Below are 24,289 nucleotides of genomic sequence, written 5' to 3' on the forward strand. Positions count from 1 at the left end.
GAAGCACATTGGAGAGCAAAAACCGTGCTTAGGTAAAGAACTGTACGGAAGGGGATCTTTGAGTTACGTGGAGAGCTCACAGCGCTTTCTTCAAGCCCACAATCAGCAACGGGCTCCTGGCTCCAGTGGCCCCCGACCCGTCTCAGCCGTCTCGTGGAGGTCTGAAAAGGAGGGCAGGAAGAGGGGAGGGTGCACACTCCCTCGCTTCTGCAGCAGCCCTGGCTCGCAAGTGCAGCTTTAAGTCTCAACGTGCAGGAGCCCTGTCACGTCTCTTCCTTTGTGTCATTGTTAGCAGGGGAAGCTGTGCGAGGCGGCACCGGGCTGTGATGAAACGGGCCACGGCTGGGGCAGGCGGTGCGTGGGCTTGGAGGCGCGCGGCTGCGGGGGAGCTGATGGAAACGGGGTGGCGAGACGTTCACAAACCAGCACGGCCAGAGCCGAGAGCTCCGCTCCAACCCATGACCCAGCCATGCTCTTCTCATGCTGGGCTTCCCCAAAAAACCTTGCCTTGGTGCTGCTCCCAACACTCAAAGGTCCCCAAGCATACCCGAGTTTTCCGGGAAAAATGCTTTGCCTTCACTTGTGGAGGGTTTGATTTTTTTTCAGGGTGATGGTAAAGGCTCCAAAGCTTCAAAGTTGAGAATAAACTTAATTCAACAATCTGAAGAAAAAGATAAAGTGTGGGGCAGTAGGCATGCCTTCCAGCCTCGGGGTGAGTCCTTGGAGGACTCTTCTTCCATTGCCAGATGAAGAAAAACTCCCCTGAGATGTAACTGCTAGAAATAAGAAGAGGATGCACCTTTCCTTTGGGCCTAGCACGAGCTGCACCTAAGCAGGGTGTTGGGAGGACACTGGAGCATCCCTCTGCTCCGAGCCAGTCCTGAGCCACCCCTGGGCATGACATTTGCTTTCTGCTCACCTAGGTGAGGCATCATCTTTGTTCCCCAGGTGTCTGCAACACCGCTGGCCAAGTGCTACGAGGTGATGGAGAGGGCAGCTGAAGCAAACCCTGCCTGGAGCAGAGCTGCCACGGATGGCAGGGCAAGGCAGGCAGAGCACCTGAACCCGGCTCACGCGAGCTACCGCGACCATTGCAGCAGACTTCCTGTAAAAAGAGACCGTTAATAGTAATATGAATAAACCACACCGTGGAGGAAATGGCTGCTCTTGCGCCTACAGTATTTTCTAAGTGGGAAAATTGAAGCACGTTGAGTTTTTTCTCGTCTGATTATTTCTGAACTTCTGACACTCTTTCATGTGATTTCTCTCCCCGCTCCGAAGCTAAAAGTGGCTCCGTGGGGTCGTGCTGGGCCGTCCTGCTGCCTCCCACGCGGCCGGGGGAAGGAGGTCAGTGGTGAGTGCGCATGCGGCTGGCACAGCAGAGGTTGGCGATTCGCCCTCTGGTGCTGGGGGCTTCATTCCCATCCCAAAGAAAACACCACTCAACTCACAGCCTGATGGACCTAAGGGAAAACACTCCGTTTGGGGTGGTTCTGAAACATGTAGGTATTCATAAAATGGCACAAAAGCTTAAAATTGTGCATTATCTTAAAATATGAGCACTGAACTGATGCGTGCCTGATGTGCCTCGGTCAGCTGGGAGCTGTTGTGTGTGCTCGGCTGTGTTTTCTCCAGGTGCTTGGGAGGCAGCGGTGTTCCAGGAGCTGCCCCGCATGGTTTGTAAGCAGGAACTTACTGGTGATGCAGGCAGCTGAAGGTTTGAGAGCAAGCCAAGAATTGCATTTAAAATTGGGAAGAAAAAATAAAAAAAAAAAAATAAAGAAAAGATTTATTACATGCAACAGGAAATGCAAGCAGATACTGGAAAATAAATAGTTTTTTTTTTATTGTTGTGAACAAATTACAGTGTGCTGCTCGGTTTCTGCAAATTAGTGGTGCATACTCAGCTGAACGCATGTACAGACACAGGCTGGCAGCGTGGGTGGGGTGGTTTATTATATAGAGGGATTTTAAAAGTTTTAAAAAAAAGTCTTTCCGTGTTCCAACAGTCTCTGGAATTCACATCATTTTTCTACAAAATGTTTTCATAAATAAAATCTATAAAACAGTATTTGCATTAAATAAAATCTAATATCACAGTATTTTTACATTTCAAAATGTAACATTTCAAACGTTCACATAACAACAGATTATACAAGAAGGTGCAAATAAAGTATCAGTGGAGCACGAAGCTTCTGTTGTTTGATTTTAAAGATCTTACTATTAAAAATACATCCACATTTGAATATTTCTCTCAGATTTTTAAAGCCACCTGTGAGGTAGCTCCTTGGACTCGGCGTACAGTGAGTTCCCATCACAGTAAACTTCAGAAAGCTCGGCTTCCTGTGCCCCGTCTTAACGAAGCTGGTGCTAATGACTTGAACTTCACTAAGGTGGCTTTTTTACGACTACAGGAAGTTATCCCAACCCCAAAATCATCGACTCCTGGACGCAGGGGCAGTTCACCGTAATACTGATGATAACACCACAGCAGGTGTTATGGTGCAGTCTCTTGTCAGTGAAAGGGGAACCGTTTACCCCGTTTTTGGAGAAGAAAAAAAAAGGAGCTGAGAGGCTCACCGGACCTTTACCCTGACTAAATACCCTCAAAGCAGAGCCCTGTGTTTAAGGCTTGTCACAGGCAGCAAAAGGGGCCACTCGTGGCATTTTGCTACTTCTTACCCTGATCCAGAAATGACCTGATGGTTAAAAATGGCTGATGGTAGGGAAAAAAATAGTGTCTGGGCACTTGATTGGCACTGTGATTTGGGGAGCTGTCAACTGATGCGCCCCCAGGATCGAGTCCTGGGTGTTTACTGACGCAGCCAGGCCTTTGGGGCGACCTGAGGCCTCAGGCACATGTAGACATTAAAGTTGTTGTGCCAAAACGTTGCTTCAGAAAAATATAACACTGGGCCACGTGCTAACTTTAGGACTGAATTCTTGCTGGATAGGGAAACTCCGAAGTCTTGGCAGCCTCTTGTGTGGTGCCAGGGTGCGTGACCGGGATGTGTGCGGGTGGCAGCGGGGCAGGGCTGCGCGGCCTGATCCTGCCAAGGCCCAGCTCGGGAGCGGGGCCTGTGGGAATTACATGGTGGTGCTTACACAGGGAACATTTGCAACCAAAGTATTAAATCATCAGGGGGGTTGGTCAGGCTTTTTTTGTTGTATTTTTAGCTCAAATCCTCCCTGGGGCCAGCAGAAGCATGCCTGAGGAGCCGCTCTTGGTGTCACAGAATCACAGACTGGTGGAGGTTGGAAGGGACCTCCAGAGATCACCGAGTCCTGCTCGAGCAGGGTCACCTGGAGCACGTGTCCTGGGGGAGCAGATCGGCCAGAGGCCAGACCTGCATGAGCACCTGCGGTCCGGGGCCGTGCCCGGGGCAGCCAGCGCTAGCAGTCCGTGGCCTCCTCCTGCAGCGTGGCCTGGGAGTGCTTCTTGCCGCAGCTGTGGCTGTGCAGCTGCACGCTCTCCTGCAGCTCCTGCCGGGACAGCCGCCTCCGGAACTCGTCCGTAGTGAAGTAGTAGAGGATGGGGTCCACGCAGGAGTTGAGGCTGGCAAGGCACAAGGCTACGGCGTGAAACAGGGAGATCACCTCCTGGACGCGGCAGTTTTTAATCTTTTTGGTTTTGACAAAGAAATCCAGTGGAAAGCTGATGTGATAAGGCGCAAAGCAAATCAGAAATACCAGCGCGCAGGTGAGAATCATCTTCAAAGCCTTTTTTTTCTCTCCAAGATCAGGCGAAGCGACATTTTTTTCTTTTAATGATAAGATAGTCTTCCACGAGCAATATACGATGATAAAAAGGGGTGTTATGAACCCCACCAATTCACCTAGCGTCATCATTGCAACGGCGGTGGGAAGGTCAACTTCCCGCACGGGGAGGTCCACAAAGCACTTGTTTGCAACATTCGCTTCTTCGCTTCTCAGCAGAGGGAAAGGCAAACAGCCAATGCAGACCACGATCCACCCAGCAATGCTGATGTACACATCACAAATGCGTTTGCAGTCGCTGAATCTGAATGGGTACATAAGAAACAAAAGCCGCCTCACGCTGATGCAAACCAAGAAGTAGATGCTGGCGTACATATTGACATACTTCAGGTAGAAACAAAGCATGCAGAGGCCTGATCCAAACTCCCACGTCCCAGTCAAGTAGTAGAAAATCCTCAGAGGCAAGGATAAAACCTGCGATAAGTCAGCGATGGCTAAATTGATCATAAATATTACGGCCCGTTTAGTCTCTTTCATGTACCCGTAAAAGACCCACAAAGCCAATACATTTCCTATTAGTCCAGGGACGAGGATGAAAGTGTACGTAGCTGCATAGTAGGGCTTGAGGTTGGTGCTGTTGGAGCAGGTTGAGCTGTTCTCCATGGCTGGGCTCTAGATTCGTGCTCAGCTCTGGTTCCTTCCCCCAGAGCCCCCAGGGGCTGTGCGTAGATGGCGAGCAGAAGAGCTGCGAGCTCAGAAGCACCTCTGTCCCAAGCCGTTGCCTTCCTGCCTTTCGGGCACTGGTCACCTTTGCTCTTCATGAAGTCTTCTGCTGTGCCAACGTAGGCATGTGCGGTCAGCACTCCAGCACAGTAACATGGTCCTCACAAGCACTCTGCAGCCAGGTTGTCCTGAGGTTGTTGGTGCTTAAATAAACAGGTGTAAACCTCCTTCAGCCCTGGTGTTTGTGCATGAGGCTTCAGCTAGGCGATCCTGTCCCATCTGGTGAGGAGCTCTGCTCTGGATTCATTCAAGTCCTGCTTGTATTGTACGTGTCCTTCCTGCTTTTTCAGAAGTTACCCGACCTTAATGCAGCTGCTTGCGGTGCTGGCAGAGCTGAGATCCCCGTGGAGAAATCCATCTTTACGTGTTGAAGCAGTCGACAGTCCAGCGCCAGGTCTGCACCCTCGGTCACCTTTTGGGTGGCATTTCAGCCCCTTCCCTCAGCGCAGGAGTCTGACGGCAGGCGCGGCCCCGCAGCTGAAAGACAGAGAGGTGCAGTTACAGCGCTGCACGGAGCCACGGGTCGCACGCAGCAAAGCCTGCAGGAGGACTGCAGGAGAGGGAGGAACATCCCTCTTTAACAGCAACCCCTCGCTAGCAGCACTGCGGTGGTCAGCTCTTCACCCCTCTACCCCGCTCCACCTCTCACCCAAGGGAAGCCGGTGCCAAACCACTGAGGAACAGATAGAAAATGGGTTTAATTGCTGCTGCACACAGCCCACCCTGCAGCAGCTCCATCATGGGGCAGATTCAGCTCGTGCCTGCTTTCTTCAGCCCACAGCCCCAGGACCGTCCTCCCCGTGGGTTCGACACTCCCGTGGACTCCGGGAAAGTCCTTCAGAAACTTCCCACACTCACCACGGCTACGAAGAACTGAGAAGATGACGGAAAGAAATGTGCTGCTCGTGTAAATGGCCCTGTGCATTTTCATGTAAATCTTCCATCAGCACAGACGCCGGTGCTGCACCTCGGCGGCGTGGGAGCCCCGGGACGGCGGCTTTCACCAAACCGTCAGCATTTGCAGGCAAAAGGGCGGCGTGGGCGGCGCGGACGGCGGCTGTCAGCTCCCTGCCAGGGCTTTCTCTTGGAAAGGCAGAGAAAAGGCTCGGCCTCCGCCACTCGTAAGGTGCACCAGCACAGGTGCTGCCGCAAAGCAGCACGCGTTTTTTTTTGGGGGGGGGGGGCAACTTTTTCATTTTTCTTTTGAAAATAAGACATTTGTACTGCAAGCAGGGACAAGTGGCCTGTTTATTAAATGCTTTTTTGCCACAGAACAACACACACTTTCTCCCAACGGTGTTTTCTGAGCCTTTCCACTAGCCACCTTGTGAGCAGGCCTGCTGCGGCCATCGGAAATACCAGGTGTCATTTCCCCGTAAACTAAGCTGACTGTAGGATGACTTTGTTTAAAAATCGCATAGTGGGCAGCTGATAATATCTGAATATGTCAGACCAAAAAAAACAAAACAAACAACAACAAAAAAAAAACAACCAACCAACCAAAAACCAGATCTAATAAATATAGAGGGAATTCAGATCTTTGATCGGCCTTTCTCCAGGTCACCTTTTGCTTCAGCATGAAGAACCAAACCTACAGGTCCAAGTGAGGAAGGTGTGCTACCACGTGATGTGCACAAGGCACATTTATAGATTAAAAATTTCATCCTGCTGCAATCCGTGATGCTTGTTCCTGTGCTTTGAGGCACAGGTGCTAAAATACGAACTTTTTTAGTGAGGCTGATGTTCAGCACTTGTCGGTGTGATTGCACTGCAGCTTTGGAGTAGCTTTCTGTGAAACTACAAAATCTGCCAAAGGAAACTGTTCTCAGGGCAGCTTTTATGTGCCCATTTATTTTATTTCTCTTGCCATACCATTGAGTGATGAGTCCAAAGACACTGAGATGTTTTCCTCTTTCCAGGGAGCCCACATCCAACTCAGCCAGTAGAGCAAAAGGGCTCAAGAAATAATCTCATTCAACTCCAGAGGCGCCCATTAACGAGCCGTGGGGTCAGCTAGCCTCCTCTGCGAAGACTTTCCAGTCCTGCTATTAATTCTGAGGCTGACCTCCAGGGCAAAAACCTGCACGATTAATTCTAGAAATGTGAGTAATCTCTCAGTCATGTAGGAAAACTAACTGGTGCTTACCTACTCGTTGGTTTGTCAGTCATGGGTGGGGAACTGGGGCTGAGGGCTTCGGTTTCCATTTGCTTTACTGGCACCAGTAGCCGAGGGGCGTGAGGATAGGACAGGGTTTTGGCAGCGCCTGGTGCACTCCCGTGAGCTTCCCAGGGGAGGTTCAGCATCGTGCAGCGTGGGTAAAGACCCCTCCAGGACAAACCGTCGCTGGGTACACAAGCTGCCTCTGAAACTGCCCGTGTTTCGCCCTCCCCACTGCCCAGGGACTTTCCTGCTACCCCCGCCTGGGCAGAGATGCTGCTGCGGCCCCGGGGGCCCCGAGAGCCCCAGTGCAGGGGGGCAGCATCACCCGCCCCGTGGTGGTGAGAAAGTGCTCTTTGGAAATCCCGGGCAGTCACATTGCACAGCGCAGTGGTTCAGCCAAAAGCGCTGCGTAAAAACCAGCAGGAGGCTAAAAAAAGCTTCAGAAAGAGGAAATTTTGCTTCACGTCATCTGCACTCGTCTCTCGTCGGCTCAGGGCGCCTGTTGGGGGGGGTGAGGCTCTCCCCAGGCACGACTTCCTTCTTCCTCCTGACCTTTTTTCCCCTCTTCATTTTGCCAAGGAGACCCCACAGCCAGTCGCTTTAGGGTGCTTGATGAAGACGGTTCGTTTGTACTTAACGAGCCACGAACACCAGGTGAGGTTTGCAGCCAGCCGTTTAAGGGCCAGGACGTGACAGAGCCGGGCACACGAGTCTGCAAGCTCCACCAGCAAGCCCTGCAGCCTTCACCCCAACAAGCAAAGGCAGCGCAGCTCCTAAAGCCCAGCACAGCTCCTAAAGCCCAGCACAGCTCCTAAAGCCCAGCACAGCGGGGATTTCAGCTGGCAGCTCAGGGTCCTGATGAAGCCATGTGGGTGGAGGTGTTGGGGTGTGCGCATCCCTCCCATGGGTGCCAGCGAGGGGGCACAGCATCACTGCCCGGTGCCCAGGTTTGTACGGCCCTGGAATTGTTGCTGTCCTGTTGTGGCAGCGGTAACCACCAGTAATAACAGTAATAATAGTAATAATCATCATCGTCATAAGTAATAAATAAAAATATAAGTTATGCAAATATAAACCCGCTTCTAGGTTTAAAAAAAAAAAAGTCTTCTCTCTCCTGAAGCAGTTTTCTGGTAGACATTTGGGTTTCTGCCTCCTTCCCCAGGGGCAGTTTTACCTCCTGTTGTGTTAACTGTGGAAATTTCTCTCTTTACTTCTTTGGTAGCATCTGCCCGCGGAAGCCACAGTGCGTTTTTGTTGGCCATCCTCATGGTCTCGTTTACTTTGCCTCTTCTGAAACTTCACCGTGCTTGGCCCGAAGCAGCACAGACCCTGCCTTTCTGCGTTCCTGGTTGCCCTGGCACAGAGCAGACACCTCCAGGGTTACATCAGGAGCTGTGTGCTGCGTCCCAGCCCTGGGTACCGGTGGCCTCCCGAGCATCCATCTGCTCGTGCAGCACCCGTCCTGCATTGAGCACCAGCCGCACGGTGGGTTGCCAGAATAAATTTGCCAACGCCGTGTTTGCGAGGCGATACCAACACAGCCAGCTTGTTTTGATTCAGCTGCAGAGAACCCGAGCAGGTGCCTGTTCATCATCGTCTGTGGTTACTCCAAACATGAGTCACTAAAGTGCTGAATGCTCATTACGGGGAAAAAGCAGGGAAACAGCCAAGATGTTACAGGTTGGGGCTGTGGGGCATTGGCACAGCAGGATGAAGAGGTTTCTTTCTCTTGTTCATCCTTCACATCTTGTTTGCTCCTGCTCAGGATATCGGTGCTTCCAGCCTTGCCTGCGCTCCCTGCATTCCCAGCCTGTGTCCATGCTGGCTGGGTGTGGGGGGATGGAGAGGTTTTGGCTGTCAGGTAAGCCAGCAAGGTGCTGAAACACCCCTGAGTACCATAAATCCCCACCACGCACTCCTGGGACTCCTTTTGGGAGGGATAGGGCATTTCATCTGCCCCAGAGAGCTGGCTGGAGCCGTGGGTCTGCCGTGGGACAGTCAGCCCGGCCGGCAGGGGGATTTCAGTTGGGTAAATCCCACAAATGTGCAAGAAAACATAAACACTCTGGTTTAATTCCTGGTGACATATACCGCTTTTGTCCTTTAACCATCTGCCCAAGCTCTTCTCCTCTCTTGTTGGTATTTATCCCAGCTAAAAATGGAAAATGTACCCCAAGCAGCAGAACAGGCTGTCAGCCTGGTGCCCACACCCTTGTGCCCATTCCCTGGCACCCGCCGATGGCCCTGGTAGGAAGAAGCGACATCGAACACCAAAGCCACAAGTTTTCCACCCAAACTGTTGGTGCACACCCTCGGGGCACAGCCACATGCCCGTGGCATGGAGCTGGAGCAAGCGGAGCCAGCGCTCCCGCGGTGCCGGCTCTATCCCAGCACCACGCACCAGGTTCGCCGGGCACCAGCAGGGACAGAAACCCTTTTTCCTTTTCCACGAGTTTTTGCCATTGAGTGGCAAAAATTGCTGGTGGAAAGTCAGCATGCTGCATGCTGCATGATGCAAAGAGCAGCCCATTTAGTAACACTCAGACATGCTGAAGTGGGACCTGAAGCAAGGAGTAAATACACCGCTTGTAGGCACGTGCTGGTGGAGCCCGCGCTATACGGTCCCCAAAAGCCCCCCTCGAGCTGTGTCCCTGCTCCCGTCCCCTCCTGGCAGCCACCAGCTCTGCCCAGGCTGGGAATCGCCCAAACCGGGCACAGGACCTCAGGGTGCTCCTGGGGCAGTGCTGGGGAATGGGGCTGGGGACCCAGCGGCTGGGCTGGAGCCATGCCCCTCTCGCTGCCGTGCGCGGGGCCTGTGGCCAGCACTTGCAGGAACTTCTGAAACATGGAGACGGCGAGCGTCTCCTTGCCCTGCCCAGGGTCACTTCCTGAGCACCAGCTCACCTGCCCAGCCCAGTCTCCTTGCTTTTCATCGCTTAATTCTGAGGACCCGTGGTGGGTAATTTGGCGCCCCACCTGCCTCTCCGCTGGGCACCCCCAACCCTCTCTTAATGCAAGAAGCACAAAACCCACATGGCGATAATAACTAAAGAAAGCGCGATCTAAACCTTGAATCGAAGACAACGGGGGATGAGAAGCGTGCTCCTACCTTGGCAGGCTCGGCTGGCTGCGCCCCTGGAGCCCCGCTGCGGGTGCGCGCTTCCACCCCTCCCGGCACGCAAAGCAAAAGTGCAACTGCTGCGAGCGTGCAGCCTGCGCCGGCGCGGGGCCCTCCCCGCCAGCCCTGGTTTATTTCTGCTCGTTGTGCCAACAGGTCAGAGCTGGACCTGCTCTTTTTTTTTTTTTTTGCCCTTTTTTTTTTTTTTGTGGTGAAGGGAGATATCGAGGCGCCGCTGGGTTTGGTGTGTTTTGGAAACTGCCGCAGCGGCGCGGTGGTTCCTGCTCAGCGCGGCGGGGCTGTGGCCCCAGCAGGGCTGGGGGGACCCCAAGGGCTTGGTGGCCCCAGCAGCGCCCCAGTGGCATTGTGCAGGCACCCGTGGGCACCAGCAGGGGCTCTGGGCACCAGCAAGGGCTCTGGGCCAGCACCTCCTTGCAGAACACCCCTTCTGCGAGGACACGGAGCTGATGAGACCGAAAGCTGTACTAGATGTTTCATCACTCAGTTTCTTTTCTCTTTCCCCATTCTCTCCTCTGCCAAAGGAAATTATTTCACTCTTTTTTCATTCCCCACCACAGGGGCCATGGGCACGGGCCAGGGCTGCTTTCCCCGTGGGTTCCCAGCACCGCTCCGCTCGCTGGTGCCCAGCACAAACCCGCCTGGCCAGGGACAAGACTTGTGGATTCACACGTTTCTAATGCAGAAACACTTGCTCATCTCTGTATTTAGTTCTTCTTCCCCCCTGCTGATGACAAATACAGAAATGGAAGATCTGAAAAGCCATGAGAAAAACGAGCGTGTGTGCTAATTGACGTTTTCTTGGCCCTGGGTGGGCGCACGTTGGGGTCAGTGGGCAGAGGGCCAGTGACTGAGGGTGCAAAGGGAATAAGATCTCCTTATGGGAACTCAGCGTTGGCAAAGGGATTCCTGCCCTGGGGCAAGCAGTGCAAGGGCCAGATCCTGTTGGGAAACCACAGCCTGGTGCACAAGGGGGTAAAGTCCGTGTCACCCCTGTGCCCTTCTGTTCTGCCTCTGCGTCTGGTGCAGGGCACTCAGGAGCCCTTCCCATGTTAGCTACACGGGACGTCATTCTGGGAGGCTGCGAGCCCAGATAACTGCTGCTTTGCAGGGATCTGCCAACATTGGGGTGGCCGTCAGGTCTTCCATGTCCATCTCCCGAAGCAGAAAGGTGGCAGAGCCCAGGTCTGAGCCCCTGTCACCCATGGTATCGCCAGAGAGGACAGTGCTGCCCGTGGAGGTGGAAGGAAAGGGACTGCTGGGGCAGGAGACCCTGCACCCCCTGCATCGGGGGATGCTTCAAAAACTCCTTGTGAAGCTTATCACGGCCCCATTTGGGCTTCCTCAAAAGAAGGAGGTTCTCCAGGGTCATTGCTCTGCTCTGCAAGTGCTGCGCTGAGAGCAGCCTCAGGGACACAGAGGTGCAGGGACACAAGGTCACGGGGACACAAGGTCACAGGGACAATGCTCCGGTCCCTGCAGTGGCACAGCTCCTTGCTGAGGAGCATCACCAGAGCACAGAGGCACTTGCCTGTTTGAGCAGCTCACGCTCCTGCTATATAAAGCTTACAGCCATTGTTTCGGAAGCCTGGTGATTGCTTAATGTGGGATAATTAATCTTGTGTGGGAGCCGCTGCTTTCAGCGCCGTGCTAGCTTCACCACAGAGTTGTTCTCTTGGGCTCTGGGGTGGATCAATCTGCTGCTTCTTTTAGAATAAAAGCACCCGGGGGGTTGGTGCTTCAGCGGGGCTGGTGGCCTTGTGGCATTGCCCCGAGACCCTGCTGAGATGCCGGCTCATTCGCGCTGCTCCCGCAGGGTTTCTGTAATTGCATCGAGCGCTGGGAAGCTTCCCCGAGCGCGCTGCGCCTCCTGGCAGCTGCCTGCACACGGTGCTCTTCGCAAAGGGCTTTCACCTTAGCAGTTGCAAGAGAACCCTTTTTCCCTCCCCAAAACCATGTGATGTAAAACCGGGCGATCCCCAGGCTTCTGAATCATAGAGCTTGCCGAATAACTGCCTGAAAATGGGGCTAGCTGGGCAAAGCGGGAGCCAGCCTGCTGCTGTGTGCTGCATCTCAGCTGAGCTGCACCCCCTGCAGAGCCTGCCCGGGGTCACGTCACGCCTCTGCCGCCTCGTGCTGCGGGGTTTGCTGCTGCTGCAAGAGACAACAAAGCGCCAGGAACAAAGGCAGCACCAAAAACCTCTCGATTCCTGAACAGCGGCCGGGTTCCGAAAATGTTACCTTTCCTTTTCCTGCTCAGATGTGCAGCGGGTGCTCAAGTTTGCACTCTCATTTCTGCGGAAGCCGGCCCGTTTATAAGAAAGCATGGCCCGCCTTTGGGGTGGCAAGAGTGCTTACTGTACAGACAGGCAGCTTGTTTCAAAAACACCTCTCGGAGCATAACCATATCCTGTTTTGCCAGCGCCCCGCTCGGCGCACAGCTGGCGCTCGCGCTGCGCCGCGCTGCGGTCGTCCTTCCCATTTCATGTCACGCTGCAGCCGGCGCAGCCTCACCTTTACCGGCAGCCGAACGCAAGGCTGGAAATTAGGGTGGCTGCCTGCCCGTCTGCCCCAGTGCTGGCCCTGAACACCCAAGGAAGAGGCCAGGGAAGGGCACCCCCGTGGAGCCGGCGGTGCCGCTTTTACCATCCAGTGGCTCAAAAGTTCTGGCTGCGAGTGACTTTCCTCCCCAGCCTCCCTGTCTGCCCACATCAGGGAAATTCTCTCTTTAAAAAAAAATAAGAAATAAAAATCCCCTGTTGGGAGGAGCGGGACTTCAGTGTGGCAGCTCGTGCTGGAAACACCTTGCTGGCAGGATGGGGCTGTGACCGCGCCGCAGCAGAGCTGACCCACGGCAGCCCCGGGCTTGCCAGCACTGGCACAGCCCGGGCTGGGTGGGCACCCAGGCATTTTCCAGGCCCTTTCCCTTCTGCCGTGAGCAGGCATTTGTAGTTTGTGCCGCATCGCTTCGGCCGCGGAGCTGACAAACAGCCCCACATTTCTAAAACCGTGCCACCCCGATAACCATCAGTGACCCGATCTTCAGCTGCTGGCTGAGCCGTGAATCAAAAAATTGGCCTTGGGTGGGATGAAATCACCACCGTCTGGGAAGCCACTCCCTGGCAACAGCGTTTGCTTTCCGTGCATCTGGGTTACCCTCGGCGCTCAAGCCTGGCTGTGTCTGTTCCTGCGCCAGCCGCGGCACTTTCCCCTCGCTGCAGGGCAAGGACGGGAGGATCACCAAGTGGCCGGGAGCGGCGGCAGGGAGCAGGGTGCCAGCACTCACCGTGCCAGCACTCACCGTGCCTGGGGATCAATCCTTCCCGGGTGTGCAGCGCAGGCTCTGCCACCAGCGGGGTGGTTTTGCAGAGGTGAAGTTGGGAGGCACGCGGTGCCGGAGGCAGGACAAGGTATTTTTAGCAGAGCGGAGCAGCCTTCCTTCCCTTCCTGCGGTGCCCCAGCAAGCATTGTGCGCGAGGGGCATTGCCTCGGAGAGCCTTTATTTAGGTACTGGGGAATTTTGTGTGTTTAATTAATTGCGTGTGAATGGAACGACTAATTGCATGTGAGATTTCAGGACACTGCGCTGCCGCAGCTGCAGGCAGAGCCGGGGGTCCCTGGCTGAGCAGCCGGGTTTGCTGCATCCTTCTCATGCCTGCCCGTGCGTCTTGCTGGCCAGGAATCACCGAAGCCAAAATTGTCCCAGACAGCCTGCAGGCTAGGGCAGGCGGATTTCACCTGCGGAGGTGAGCCTGCTGCTATCAGCCTGAGCCCTTGCCCCTTCCTTCCCTTTCTCTCCAGCACTGCGCCTTCCCATTTCAGCAGTTAGCTCGTTCTGGTCCTAAATCTTGCTGGGGATGCCGCAGAGCTGCCGGCCGTGGGACAGGGCGGGCTGGCAGCCACCCGGGCTCCGGCAGGCAGGCGGCAGCAGCCTGCACAAGAAGGGAATTTCCTTGGGTTTGGGCCGGGTTTGGGTAAAACCCAGCACAGCCTTATCTGCCGAAGCAGAACCAGCAAGAGCAACAAGAAAACTTTCACTTAGTTCAAGTTGGGGATGAGAACCAAGTCCTCTCCTGGCATAGCTCTGGTCAGGGAGTTATTAAAGCTGTTATTCAACAGCAAAATCATTGCTATCCTGTGCGGGTAACCCCCAAAAGGGGGGTTCTGCTCTATTTCCACTGCCAGCTGCGGTGCAGGCAGGGCTGCTCGCAGGAATGGTTGCCGTTATCTGCACGTGACAGCTTGCTGTGAGTTTTTATTTTGCTTTCTTTTTCCTGTTTTCCTCTCGGAGGAAGGGCTGTGTTGCAGAAGCTGCCGTGAAGCTGCGCAATCTGCAAACAGACTGGTGAAGCCCCGGCGGTAACGGGAGCTGCTGGGGCAGCTCCATGGCGCTGCCAGGAAGGTCAGAGCTGCCGTAGGGGCTTTGCCTTCGCTCAGCGGGATGTTGTAAATGCCCTGAGAGGTCACCGAGGTCGACCTGGACGTCCACCCCTGGCTCTCCAGCGTGCCCCTCTGAAGCAGCTCTTTGCAGCCCTAAAAAGCTTTTTTTCCCAACCCTCAATCAAGGGAGGAAACCGCATCCCTTAATTATTCTCTTCTTTTGTGAGAGGAGGAGACTCAGGCCAGCAGGGGACGGTGTGAGCTGGAGCACGGAAAGCCCCAAAAAGCATTTCCCCAGGTTGCGTGGGTCTCCCCTCGTCTGCCTTTGACTGGCGAGCAGCGAACTGCACCGCCTGCGTGCACCTTGCCAGGAACGCCACATGGGCTGGACATGTGCACCCAATTATCAATAAATCTGTTCTCTATTAAAAAAATCCTCTGCCTACGTTTACTTATGTAATCCTCTGAGGGTTTTTGGCACTGCAGTCACCAACGCCTTAGTGCACGCGAGCAAACCCCGCAGCCCACGGGGCCGGGGTGGTGGTGGGGCTTTTCAGAGCTGCTGGCAGCCCAAGGGGGGCCAGGAGCAGGAGAGGCACGCCCTGCACCTCGTGCCATTGCTTTGAGAGAGGTGGCAGTACAGAATTAGCTGATAAAGAGAAAAAATGCAGCTGCCCAAGAAAAAGGTGCTATGGAAACGCTGCCCGGGGGTGGCCGTCAGGGCTCATTGGGGTTCTTTGGGAGCGGCTCGAGTCGGTCCCTACAACCACGGGAGGGTTTGCGAGGGGCAGCGCTGAAAATAACACCCACAGTGCCCAAAGACGTGTTGAGAACATTTTATTTCCTCCCGAGTTTGAAGCCCGAAGGATGCGCTCGGGTCAGGTTTGTAAACGTTTCTCGGTCCCAGCGAGGGCTGGACCCACTTCTGGTTTATGAAGCAGACCCGAGGGGCTTGTGTGACGTCTGTCGATGAGCAGAGGCTTTAGCAACACCCCAAATAACACAGGCTCCTAGATGGCAACGCCAACATCTCATCCTCTCTGCTGCAGTCCCAAGGTCCAGATTTAGTGTTGATTTTCTCGGAGGAGAGAGGTTTGCTCTGCATGCACACCATTACCCGTCCTGATCGGGAGCCCGCGGTGCAGAGGGCACAGGCCCGCCCCGCGCCACCCCCGGCAGGATGCAGAAGGGCTGCCAAACACAATAAATGGGCACAAACACTGAAATGACAGCAAAGGCAGGGCACCACACCTAGCTGCAGTCCAGCAGGGGAGAAACACTGATGGTTGTGGCGGCTGTTTGCGATATTTTAGCGACAACACGACGGAGAACACTGTAAGGCGAACGGTCCCTGACACCAACAACACAGCACCCGAACGTCCTTCATCAAAACGTCCTCCTGGGCCCGATCCCAGCACCTGCTGCACACAGGGGTAATTCAGCACGTATGTGGAGACCCAACACGATCTTCACTCAAGCTACGGGAAGCACCTACGCGGAGGGGAACGTCTTCTTTTCAAGAGATGGACTCCAGGAGGAGCTCGTCGGGTGGCACCGGGGGAATTTCCATGCTGTTTATCCGGCCAAAGAGCTTGGGGAGGGACCAAAGCCTGAAGCGCGGCAGATTTCTCGGCTTGGTGCGGATGTCGTGGCCGGCGTCCGCCACGGAGAAGCTGCTGCGGCTGCGCGCCAGGCGAGCCCGCAGGGCGGCACAGCCGTGCCGCAGCAGCTGGTCCTGGAACTCGGAGGTCATGAAGTAGTAGAGGACGGGATCCAGGCAGCAGTTGAGGCTGGCGAGGCAGAGGGAGATGGGGTGGAAGCGGAGCGTGCTCCTGTGCACGGCGCAGTCCGTGATGATGTTCTCTATCACCATCATGAAGAGGGGGAAGTTGATGTGGTAGGGGGTGAAGCAGATGAAGAAGACGGCCGCGCACATCAGGACCATCCGCAGCGCTCTCTGCTTCTCGCTGGCGTTTTGCAGCTGCGTTTGGCACTCCCGCAGCGACTGCCTCATCTTCCACGTGCAGCAGGCGATGATGCCGAAGGGGATGATGAAGCCAAAGAGCTCCGCCACCGTCACCAGCGCGATGGAGGCTCCCGGAGCCAGCTGCTTCACGGCCAGGTCCGAAAAGCAGGTGTTGGTGCTGTTGGACAGGGCCGGGCTCCTGACGATGGGCAGGGGCAGGCAGGCGGCCCCCACGAAGAGCCAGACGGCCGCGCTGATGGCCGCGTCGTAGCGGCGCTTCCAGTCCTTGGCTCTGAAGGGGTGGAGGAGGAAGAGGTACCGCTGGATGCTGATGCAGGTGAGGAAGCAAATGCTGGCGTACATGTTGAGGTACTTCAGGTAGAAGCACACCTGGCAGAGGAAGCTCCCGAAGGGCCACGTGTGGTTGATGTAGTAATACATCCGCAGTGGCAGCGAGAGGACGTGGGCCAGGTCGGCCACAGCCAGGTTGATCATGAAGATGACGGCTTTGCTCTTCTTGCTGATGAAGCGGCACAGGACCCACAGGGCAGCGCTGTTGGCCAGGAGGCCGGGGATGAAGATGATGGTGTACGTGGCTGCGTACAGGGTGGACTGGAAGGCCATCTGCGGGTGGGTGCAGTTCCCAGAGGACGCGTTGCTCTCCATCTCGGCCGAGTCTCCTCGCTCCGCGGTGGATTCAGGCGGGTGGAGGCTTTCTGTGGGGAGCAAAAACAAGTGCTGTGATGCCCCAAACCTCCCAATATTGCCCCTCATTGAATAAATGCACTTCAGGGTGGAAGAACAAGCTGCATATATACAAGGGATTTCAGTGGGGCTGCAAATAAATAGTGGCTTTGAGCGGGCTGATAAAATTGTCCTCTTGGATCCGTGCAGAGGTTCGGGGTAATTAGCCTCAGCAAACGATGGTGCTGGCAGCAGAGCAGAGCAGAGGCCAGCCAGGGAGGTGCAGACAGATCTATCACAGCTCTGGCTCCAGATCCAAGGCTGCTTTCCTAAGCTAATAGCCAGCCGAACGCACGCCAGCCCCTCTGTCAGTCCTGCTAACTCAATTTGGGCGCTCACGGCGCACTGTGCAGGCATCGTGTTGTAGCAACAGAAAGGATCTGCCAGCAGCAGCCCAGGCCCTGCAGGAAGACAAATACGCTTGTCTCGGAGCTGCGGCAGGTTTTCTTTTCCCCATTTGCCTGATTCACCTCTCACCACCAGCGCGGGGGCACTGGCGGGTCGTGCGGGGCTCACGGGTACGTGTGGGTCTCCAGAGGGTGATGGATTTGGCCGTCTGGGAGCAAACCCCCACGCTGTGCAATTTGCCTCCGGGAGATGTGGTGCTGGAAACGGAGCCTCGGGCAGCCTGCAGGGTGTCAGGACGCCTGTGGTTTCCTTCCAGCAGCCCAGAGCCTGCTCTGGGACAGCCCCAGCAGCTCTGCCATCGCCACCAAGCCCCTCAGCAGTGGTATTTAATTAGGAAGCAGCTTCCCACAGCCCCACGCCTGGTGCTTGACACAAGGATGGGTTTCCCAAAGCTAAAGCACCCGCAGCGGGGAGCAGCTCCGGCACACGAGGTGTCAGGGTGAAGGCTCTGACCCTGCTCCTCCTCTGGAGGCAGCTCTGCAGGGGGCTGGCATGCCTCCTGTGCAGGAGGAGGGTGCTGCAGAGAGGGGGTGCTCTAGCCGTGTACAGGGTGCTCCCTCTCTATAGATATATAGGGGGAGAGAGAGAGAGAGAGAGGATGCTCCCTCTAGATTTATAGGATGATATATACACATAAAGGATGCTCTCTCTCTCTAGATATATAGGATGATACATATATATAGGATGCTCTATAAAGATATGTAGGATGCTATATATATATATATCCCATATCTATATATTTGTATCTAAAAGGCTCTGTATCTTACAGTGTATGCAGGCAGCAGCCTCTTGCTGAGCTGCCCGCTGCCTGCACCTCTGCCAGGAGGGTCACCTACGTCCGAGCCCAACCTGGCTGTGGTGCCGGCTGCTGTTTGCTTTCTCCAGGGTTCAGCTGCAAGAACACGAGGCTGAAGTGAAAGCCCGGCGGTGCTGCAGCTGCCATGCTCGTGCACTTTTTGGCTGCTGACCGCACTTGACCCGGCAGCCCCGGGTCAGGGTGTTTCTGCTTTCTCTGCCGAGCTGTGGCAGGGAGCGGGGGCGTCGGGCACGAGGGGACAGCAGGCAGCAAAGCCCCTTCCCTGCGGTCCCTGCAGCATCCTCACCTGCCTGGAAACCCACGGGAGGCTCGTGCTTGATGCCAGCCTCACTCCTGGGCTCGTCCAAAGGGTTCCCCTCTCCTGCCACAAGCGTCCAGCCCAAATCCTAAGAGACGTGGGGAGCCGTCTCACCCATTTTCTCCATTTTTTGGCTTTCCCTGGGAGCCCAGCAGTGTGTGTTTCTCAGCGGGGGGGCAGGACGTTGCTGTTTCAGTGTTTGGTTGACGTCTGTCAGCACCTGGCAAGAAGCAGCGGGGAGCTTTCTGCAAGCCACCGCCAGCTCAGGCCCCAGCCAGAGCTCCTCCAGTGCAATACTTCCTGGCAGAGCGGGGATTTTAATTTATTGGTGCTGGTTTTCTGTTTTCACTGTGTGAGGAGCGTTCACTGCGCCTTGCCCCAGGCCCCTCCGGCCCTCCCTGTCTTTTGCCATCGGTGATGCCAGTTTTGGGGCAGAAACGCTCCCGTGTTTTGGCCGGGCTGTGCCTCAGCGATGGCACCAAGCTTTCACAAAATATTCCCTGCAATTCCTTCATTGTTTTGCTATTCCTTATTTACTTATTTGTTGCTATTGGTGTGACGGGTAAAGCCCTCTCTCAGCCCCAATTCACACACAGCCAGGAGCTGGGGGGCTTTTTTTGTGCGGCAAAGCTGAGTTTTATCCAGCTGCGTGCTGAAATTAATTCCCGTCCTGGCGGGTTTACAGGCTGGAAACACAGAGAGAGAGGGGCAAGGCCATTACTCGTGGATGCAGCACTGCGGTCACTAAGCATCAGTTAGCTTTGCAGTTCTTTAGGACGCTAAGGCAGCTATTACAACACCCACGTTGCCGTTTCCGAGTGTGTTAGCAGTATATTTTTCTGGACGCGTACATGGCTGTCATTATTGGAAATTGCCTGGCTACTCTGAATCACTGCATGCCCCACCCAGCTCTACATTTCTGCGGTATTGCATTTACTGCTCCCAGAGCCACTGGCAAAGGCACCCTCATCTTTTCCACAGGTTTTTTGGACAGACAGTGCTGGACGGGGCTCTGGCCACAGCGGGACGGCACGGCACGGCACAGGACAGGATGGGACAGCAGAGCCTCGCTCTGGTCTGTTCAGTGCTGGGATGCTGGAGGGAAATACAACCAAGTCCAAAAATAAAATAAAATAAAATATAAAACAACGACAAAAACCTCCACAATTTTGGCTTGGAATAAGTTTTGGATTTCAAGTAGCGGAGGCTTTTTGGAACTTGTGCTTTAAGCAGCAGTTTTGTTTGTTTAATCCAGGCACTGATAGGGAACGCATAAACAGAGCTGATGGGTTACAGCAGCTTCTGTCCGCAACGACAAAGTCTTGGTATTTTCTGTAAAAGAGGCTTTGCCCCGCGCACTGCCACATGCAGCAGCCTCCTGCCCGCATGCACACCCCCAGCAAGGCAAGGACACAGACACACCGATGCTGCTGAGGATGTTGCACTAGCCTGTCTGATAAGATCTTGGTGAAAAGAAAAAAAGCCCACCATGACAACGTTGCTCGAAACTGCAATAGCTTCTATCTGCTGAAGAAAGCACGTAGCAGAAACCAAGCTTACCTCCCTGTAGCTCCCATCCTTCAGGGGGAAGACATCCATGCTAGAGAGCAGGAGGAGCGAGCCTTCTGCTGCTATTCCCTACCGGCTTTCGCAGCAGTCCCAGCCCCAGAGGCTCCCCTCCGAACTTCCACATGTTTTCGGAGCGCTGGAATCCTGCCGGCATCTGCAGCCCAGCACAGTGGCTGCAGAACAGGAAATCCTGTAGTTTGTTTCTCTTCGCCACACAAAATGTGTACAGCCTGTGACGTTAAAACAGCTGGAAGGACGATGACATCAGTGCATCCAGTGCCGCGGGACCGAGCCCGCGGACAGGGATTTCTTTCTGTCAGCTCAGAAGTTGTGTTGCACGAATGTGCCCTTCAGTCAAGCTGCTTCTCCTTTTCCCTGCTGTCACTCGCTTGCAAAAAAACTATAAAATACAGAAACAATTTATTTTTCCAGTAAGTACTCACTAAAGGAAAACCAAAAGCTGTATCAGTAGAAACTTACTGGAAGGTAGTAATTTTCTTGCATTTTCTTGGAAGTTTTGTTAACCTCAGACTATTTAGCCTACAGGCTAAATCTTCTAAGGGTTTGGACTTTGTTTCTGAAATAATATAATGGTTTCAGGTTGAAATTTGCCCCTAACTGTATTTTTATAAAAACATAGTGTCCATCATTCCCAATTTCTTTTTTCTTTTTGCCTCCTTTAATTCCTTTCCCATATGTGTAAGTATATATATATATATACACACACACACATATATATAGATATATATATACTAATTCTTGTACTGCCTGCTGAGAATGACCTTCCTCTTTTGGATTGCTGAAAACTGGCCCGCCTGCAGCACAGTGAGACTTCTTATGAGTTGCCTCATTTCCAGCTGACCGATTTTACATGATATACAGTGCCGCAGCTTATGGCCCAGGGCTTGGGAAGATGATACAGCTGCTGGCGTGTTTCCCTTTCTTGTTGTACATAATGTACAGTAGAATATAAGTGTTCTTAGATGATCTTCATCGGTCCCTTTCAAATATCCTATCCTAGCCTAGCCTAGCCTAGCCTAGCCTAGCCTAGCCTAGCCTATCTATTTTTTTTTCTTTAATTAGTCCTATGACCCTGCAAAATTAACAGGAACATAACTGTGGAAGAGAAGTGAAAAAAAGGAGCTATCCTAACACGTAACTGCAGTGTAAGCCCCGGCCCAGGGGTGGTGACCTTTCCCCATGGTGTCTGAGCCCTGCCACGAAGCTTTGCTTCGCCACAGCAACGTAGCAAAGGGAGAAGAGGATCCTGCACCTGGAGCTGCCTTCATCTGGTGGACGTGCACTTAAATCCATTAGCCAGTGTCCTCAGGAAGGCAAAAGGCAAGGCCACTTTCTACACCAGCCTTTGTGGACATGTCTATGGGCTTATTCACGACTGCTTGCTTTCCTTTGAAGAAACCCTACCAACAAATAAGCACCTGAGAAGCCCCGTGTTCATTGTCTCAGGTGAGAGCAAAGTGATTTGGAAAATGCAAGAGCTGCTTATCATTTATTTTCAATTCCTATGCATCTTTTTTCAGCAGCTGATGCTGACCCTAGGAAGAAATACTGATGCACGAGCGTCTGCAAAACGCTGACAGATTTGTAAAAGGGAAGCTGGCCTTCCGCCAGCGCATCTCTCTCCGGAGGTGAAAGGTTTATCCCGAAGTGAAGCGGCTGCTTTACCAGGATATCCTGCCTAGGACATCCTCCTTCTGGACTGAGGCTCACAGCCAGCCCTGCACCCAGCCTCCGCGGCCCTATTTTTAGGAAGGTGCCTGCAGGGGGTAACTGGTTCCCGACCAGAGCAAGGGCCAGGCACGTCGGGGCCTTCCCCTGCTCATCGCTCGGTGCTCCTGCAGGAGACAGCAGCCTTCCTCCCTGCTCGCCAGCGCTGGAGGGTCAGCAAGCCTCAAGCCTCTGCCTCAAGCATCTACTGCACCTCTCCGCTCTACTTTCAGCTGCACGTATATTTTTGCCTAGCGTTTCTGCCTCTCTGGCTCATTAACAATACCAAGCATGCCTTTTACTCTGCGCACATTTATGTTTTTAAAGGCAGCAGGCACAAAGGAACTTCCAAATAACTGCGAGACTTTATCTAAGGCCTCCAGATAAAGGCTGTCTTCACTTTTAGACTGGTATCCTGTGGGCAGAAGGCCAAGCGCAGATAATCAGCATCTCTTTGAGCGCTCGGCGTTTAGAAATATCTGACAGGATGCACCTGAAGGATGTATGAAAAACAAGCGTGGGCCATTCGGGAGGAGGAGGAGGAGGAGGCTTTAGTCACACAAAGGGCACCTCGCCCTGTGCTGCCGCGTGCCCGGGGCCATCAGCTCAGGGTCCCTGGGGCTGGGCGAGTCCGTGTGCTTGCCCTACAGAGAAACACATTTTCTTTTGCTCACGGGTGAATTGCTCATGCGCTAGGGGAGGAGCATGCCATGCTCTGGTGCTGCCCAGTTTTCTGTGCCCACAGAGAGGCTGGAGAGAAGGAGCCCTTCTGCTCTGCCCTCTAAGCTGGGATGCAAACCACCAAGGACGGCTGAGGTGCCTTTCCCCATCGCCGCTCACCTAAGACCCGTCTCAAGCCACGCTGCTGCTGGCTGGGTCTGCTCTCATCCAGGGGAAATCCATCAGGGAAGGGAGGGCACAAGGCCTGGTGTGAATCTTGGGCTCAGATCTTGGTGCGGGTGGCTTGGAGACCTCACCACATTTCCACCCCGGGCAGCTCCCCTTCAGGATGAGGCCTCGCGTTAAGGTGGCTCCAGCAGTAGGCCCCAGTGGAGCCCGTCAGATCCAGCCTTCAAAAGCCTGCATAGGTGCAGCCAGCCTCTTCATCTGGTTAACTCCTGCCTTTGTGGCATCTCTGTTAAAAGAATTTTCTTGTGTTTGCCTGAGAAGCATGAAGACATCTTCTTTCTCACTTGCTGGCAAGTCAGGGCAGCGGGACCAGCGCAGGAGATAATCCAGGAGCAACATCACAAAACGATATTTCTTCCTGCCAAAATAATAAGCACATTGTGTGGTCACAGGAAACGGGGTGAATTACAGGAACTGGAGCTGGGCACATTGTGCCTTGGGTCGTGTGAGAGCGCTGGCAGGCAAAGCCAGCACCTGCAGCACCTCCTAGCCTGAGGGCAGCTGAAATGCTGTCCTCCTCGACCGCTGCGTGCTCTTCTCTTGAAAGACGCTACTGAGAGTTCAGAGGACTTGAACTAAAAGCTCTGAATTTCCCATATGAGTATGCGGAGGACACACTGATGGTCTTTGGTGTGCAGATTAGACAATGCGGTTAAATGGTCTCTTCTGGTGTTGGTGTGTAGGAAAGTTAGTCAAGAAGGTCATGGCAGCCTAGAGAACAACAGTTCAAAGTGAAAAGAGATTAAGGAGAACTTGAAATTTTCTGAAAGCAGATAGGAAACCAAAGAGGCCTTGACTCGAATGGTTGCAAGTGTTAAGCGTGTGACATTTCTGTACAGGCTGGGGCTGCAGTATGTCACAGGGACCGGCTTTGTGGGAGTCTGAGGGGGCTCAGAGAGAGCAAGGCAGGGGGACGGAGTGACAGCATGAGCAGTCGAGGCTGAGGTGCTCAGGGATGTTGCTGTGGTGACAGGGAACATTATCTCTTCCAGACCTACCAAACTTGTCGGGGGTGTCAGCACTGACTTGCTCATCACAGAAGTCAGGGGAGATAAATGCAAAGTGGCCTCAGAGCAAGCAAGAAAGGAGCGAGTGCTGCTCCCCGCAGGGCTGTCCTCGTGTTGGGAACCTCAGGTCTTGTATTTCCCATGGCGTTCCCCAAACAAGCCTTTCTTCCTGAGATGCAAGGTTAATGATGGGAAGGTCACCCTCATGCTTCAGAAACGCAGAGGCTGGAGCAAGCATTCCCCTGCCAGCTCCACCCTACAACCTGGAGTACGTAGAGGACTATAGTTACCAATTTTTTGGTAACCAATTTTTTACTTTACCTCAGTACCAATCCCATCTTAAATGATGTGAGTGCTTCTTCAGGCTGCACAGATCTGGATCTGCAAAGTGATTGCTGGATGAGATACAGAGAGCTGGTTTCCGTGGTCCTGCCTGCAAGTAAAGGCGAGAGCAGCCGCTCCTCCTTACCCGGGTACATCAGGCAACAAAGCTACTCCCACCAAGGATGGGCTGTCCTCTGCATTGCACCCTCCTGTCTTCAAAACACACTTAAATCCAGTGTAAGTGTAATTAAAATAATAATAATAATTAACCACAGTCAAGGGGGGAACGCCTTTCTGTTTTGTATTTAAGAATAACAAACGTTGCTAGTAATCAATGCACTT

The 24,289-nt window shown here is 54.0% G+C and overlaps 2 protein-coding genes and 1 long non-coding RNA gene across 3 annotated transcripts; 1 reads left to right on the plus strand and 2 right to left on the minus strand.

Annotated features, from left to right (window-relative positions):
• Positions 1 to 130: 130 nt before the first annotated feature.
• Positions 131 to 9,926, minus strand: GPR174 (G protein-coupled receptor 174). The gene is made up of 2 exons (XM_083796654.1): positions 9,771 to 9,926; positions 131 to 4,977 (listed from the first exon to the last, which is right to left on the minus strand). The coding sequence occupies exon 2, from the start codon at positions 4,378 to 4,380 to the stop codon at positions 3,394 to 3,396; it is 987 nt and encodes a 328-aa protein (XP_083652780.1). The 5' UTR covers positions 4,381 to 4,977; positions 9,771 to 9,926; the 3' UTR covers positions 131 to 3,393.
• A 724-nt stretch (positions 9,927 to 10,650) lies between these two features.
• Positions 10,651 to 14,611, plus strand: LOC310880583. Its single transcript, XR_014571778.1, has 2 exons — positions 10,651 to 13,304; positions 14,089 to 14,611. It is a non-coding gene; the product is annotated as an uncharacterized lncRNA (long non-coding RNA).
• A 391-nt stretch (positions 14,612 to 15,002) lies between these two features.
• Positions 15,003 to 24,226, minus strand: LOC310880578 (putative P2Y purinoceptor 10). The gene is made up of 2 exons (XM_083796652.1): positions 19,971 to 24,226; positions 15,003 to 16,859 (listed from the first exon to the last, which is right to left on the minus strand). The coding sequence occupies exon 2, from the start codon at positions 16,807 to 16,809 to the stop codon at positions 15,694 to 15,696; it is 1,116 nt and encodes a 371-aa protein (XP_083652778.1). The 5' UTR covers positions 16,810 to 16,859; positions 19,971 to 24,226; the 3' UTR covers positions 15,003 to 15,693.
• Positions 24,227 to 24,289: the final 63 nt, after the last annotated feature.

This window comes from Anser anser (assembly GCF_964211835.1).
Source record: "Anser anser genome assembly, chromosome: 13".
In the NCBI taxonomy this organism is placed as follows: Eukaryota; Metazoa; Chordata; class Aves; order Anseriformes; family Anatidae; genus Anser; species Anser anser.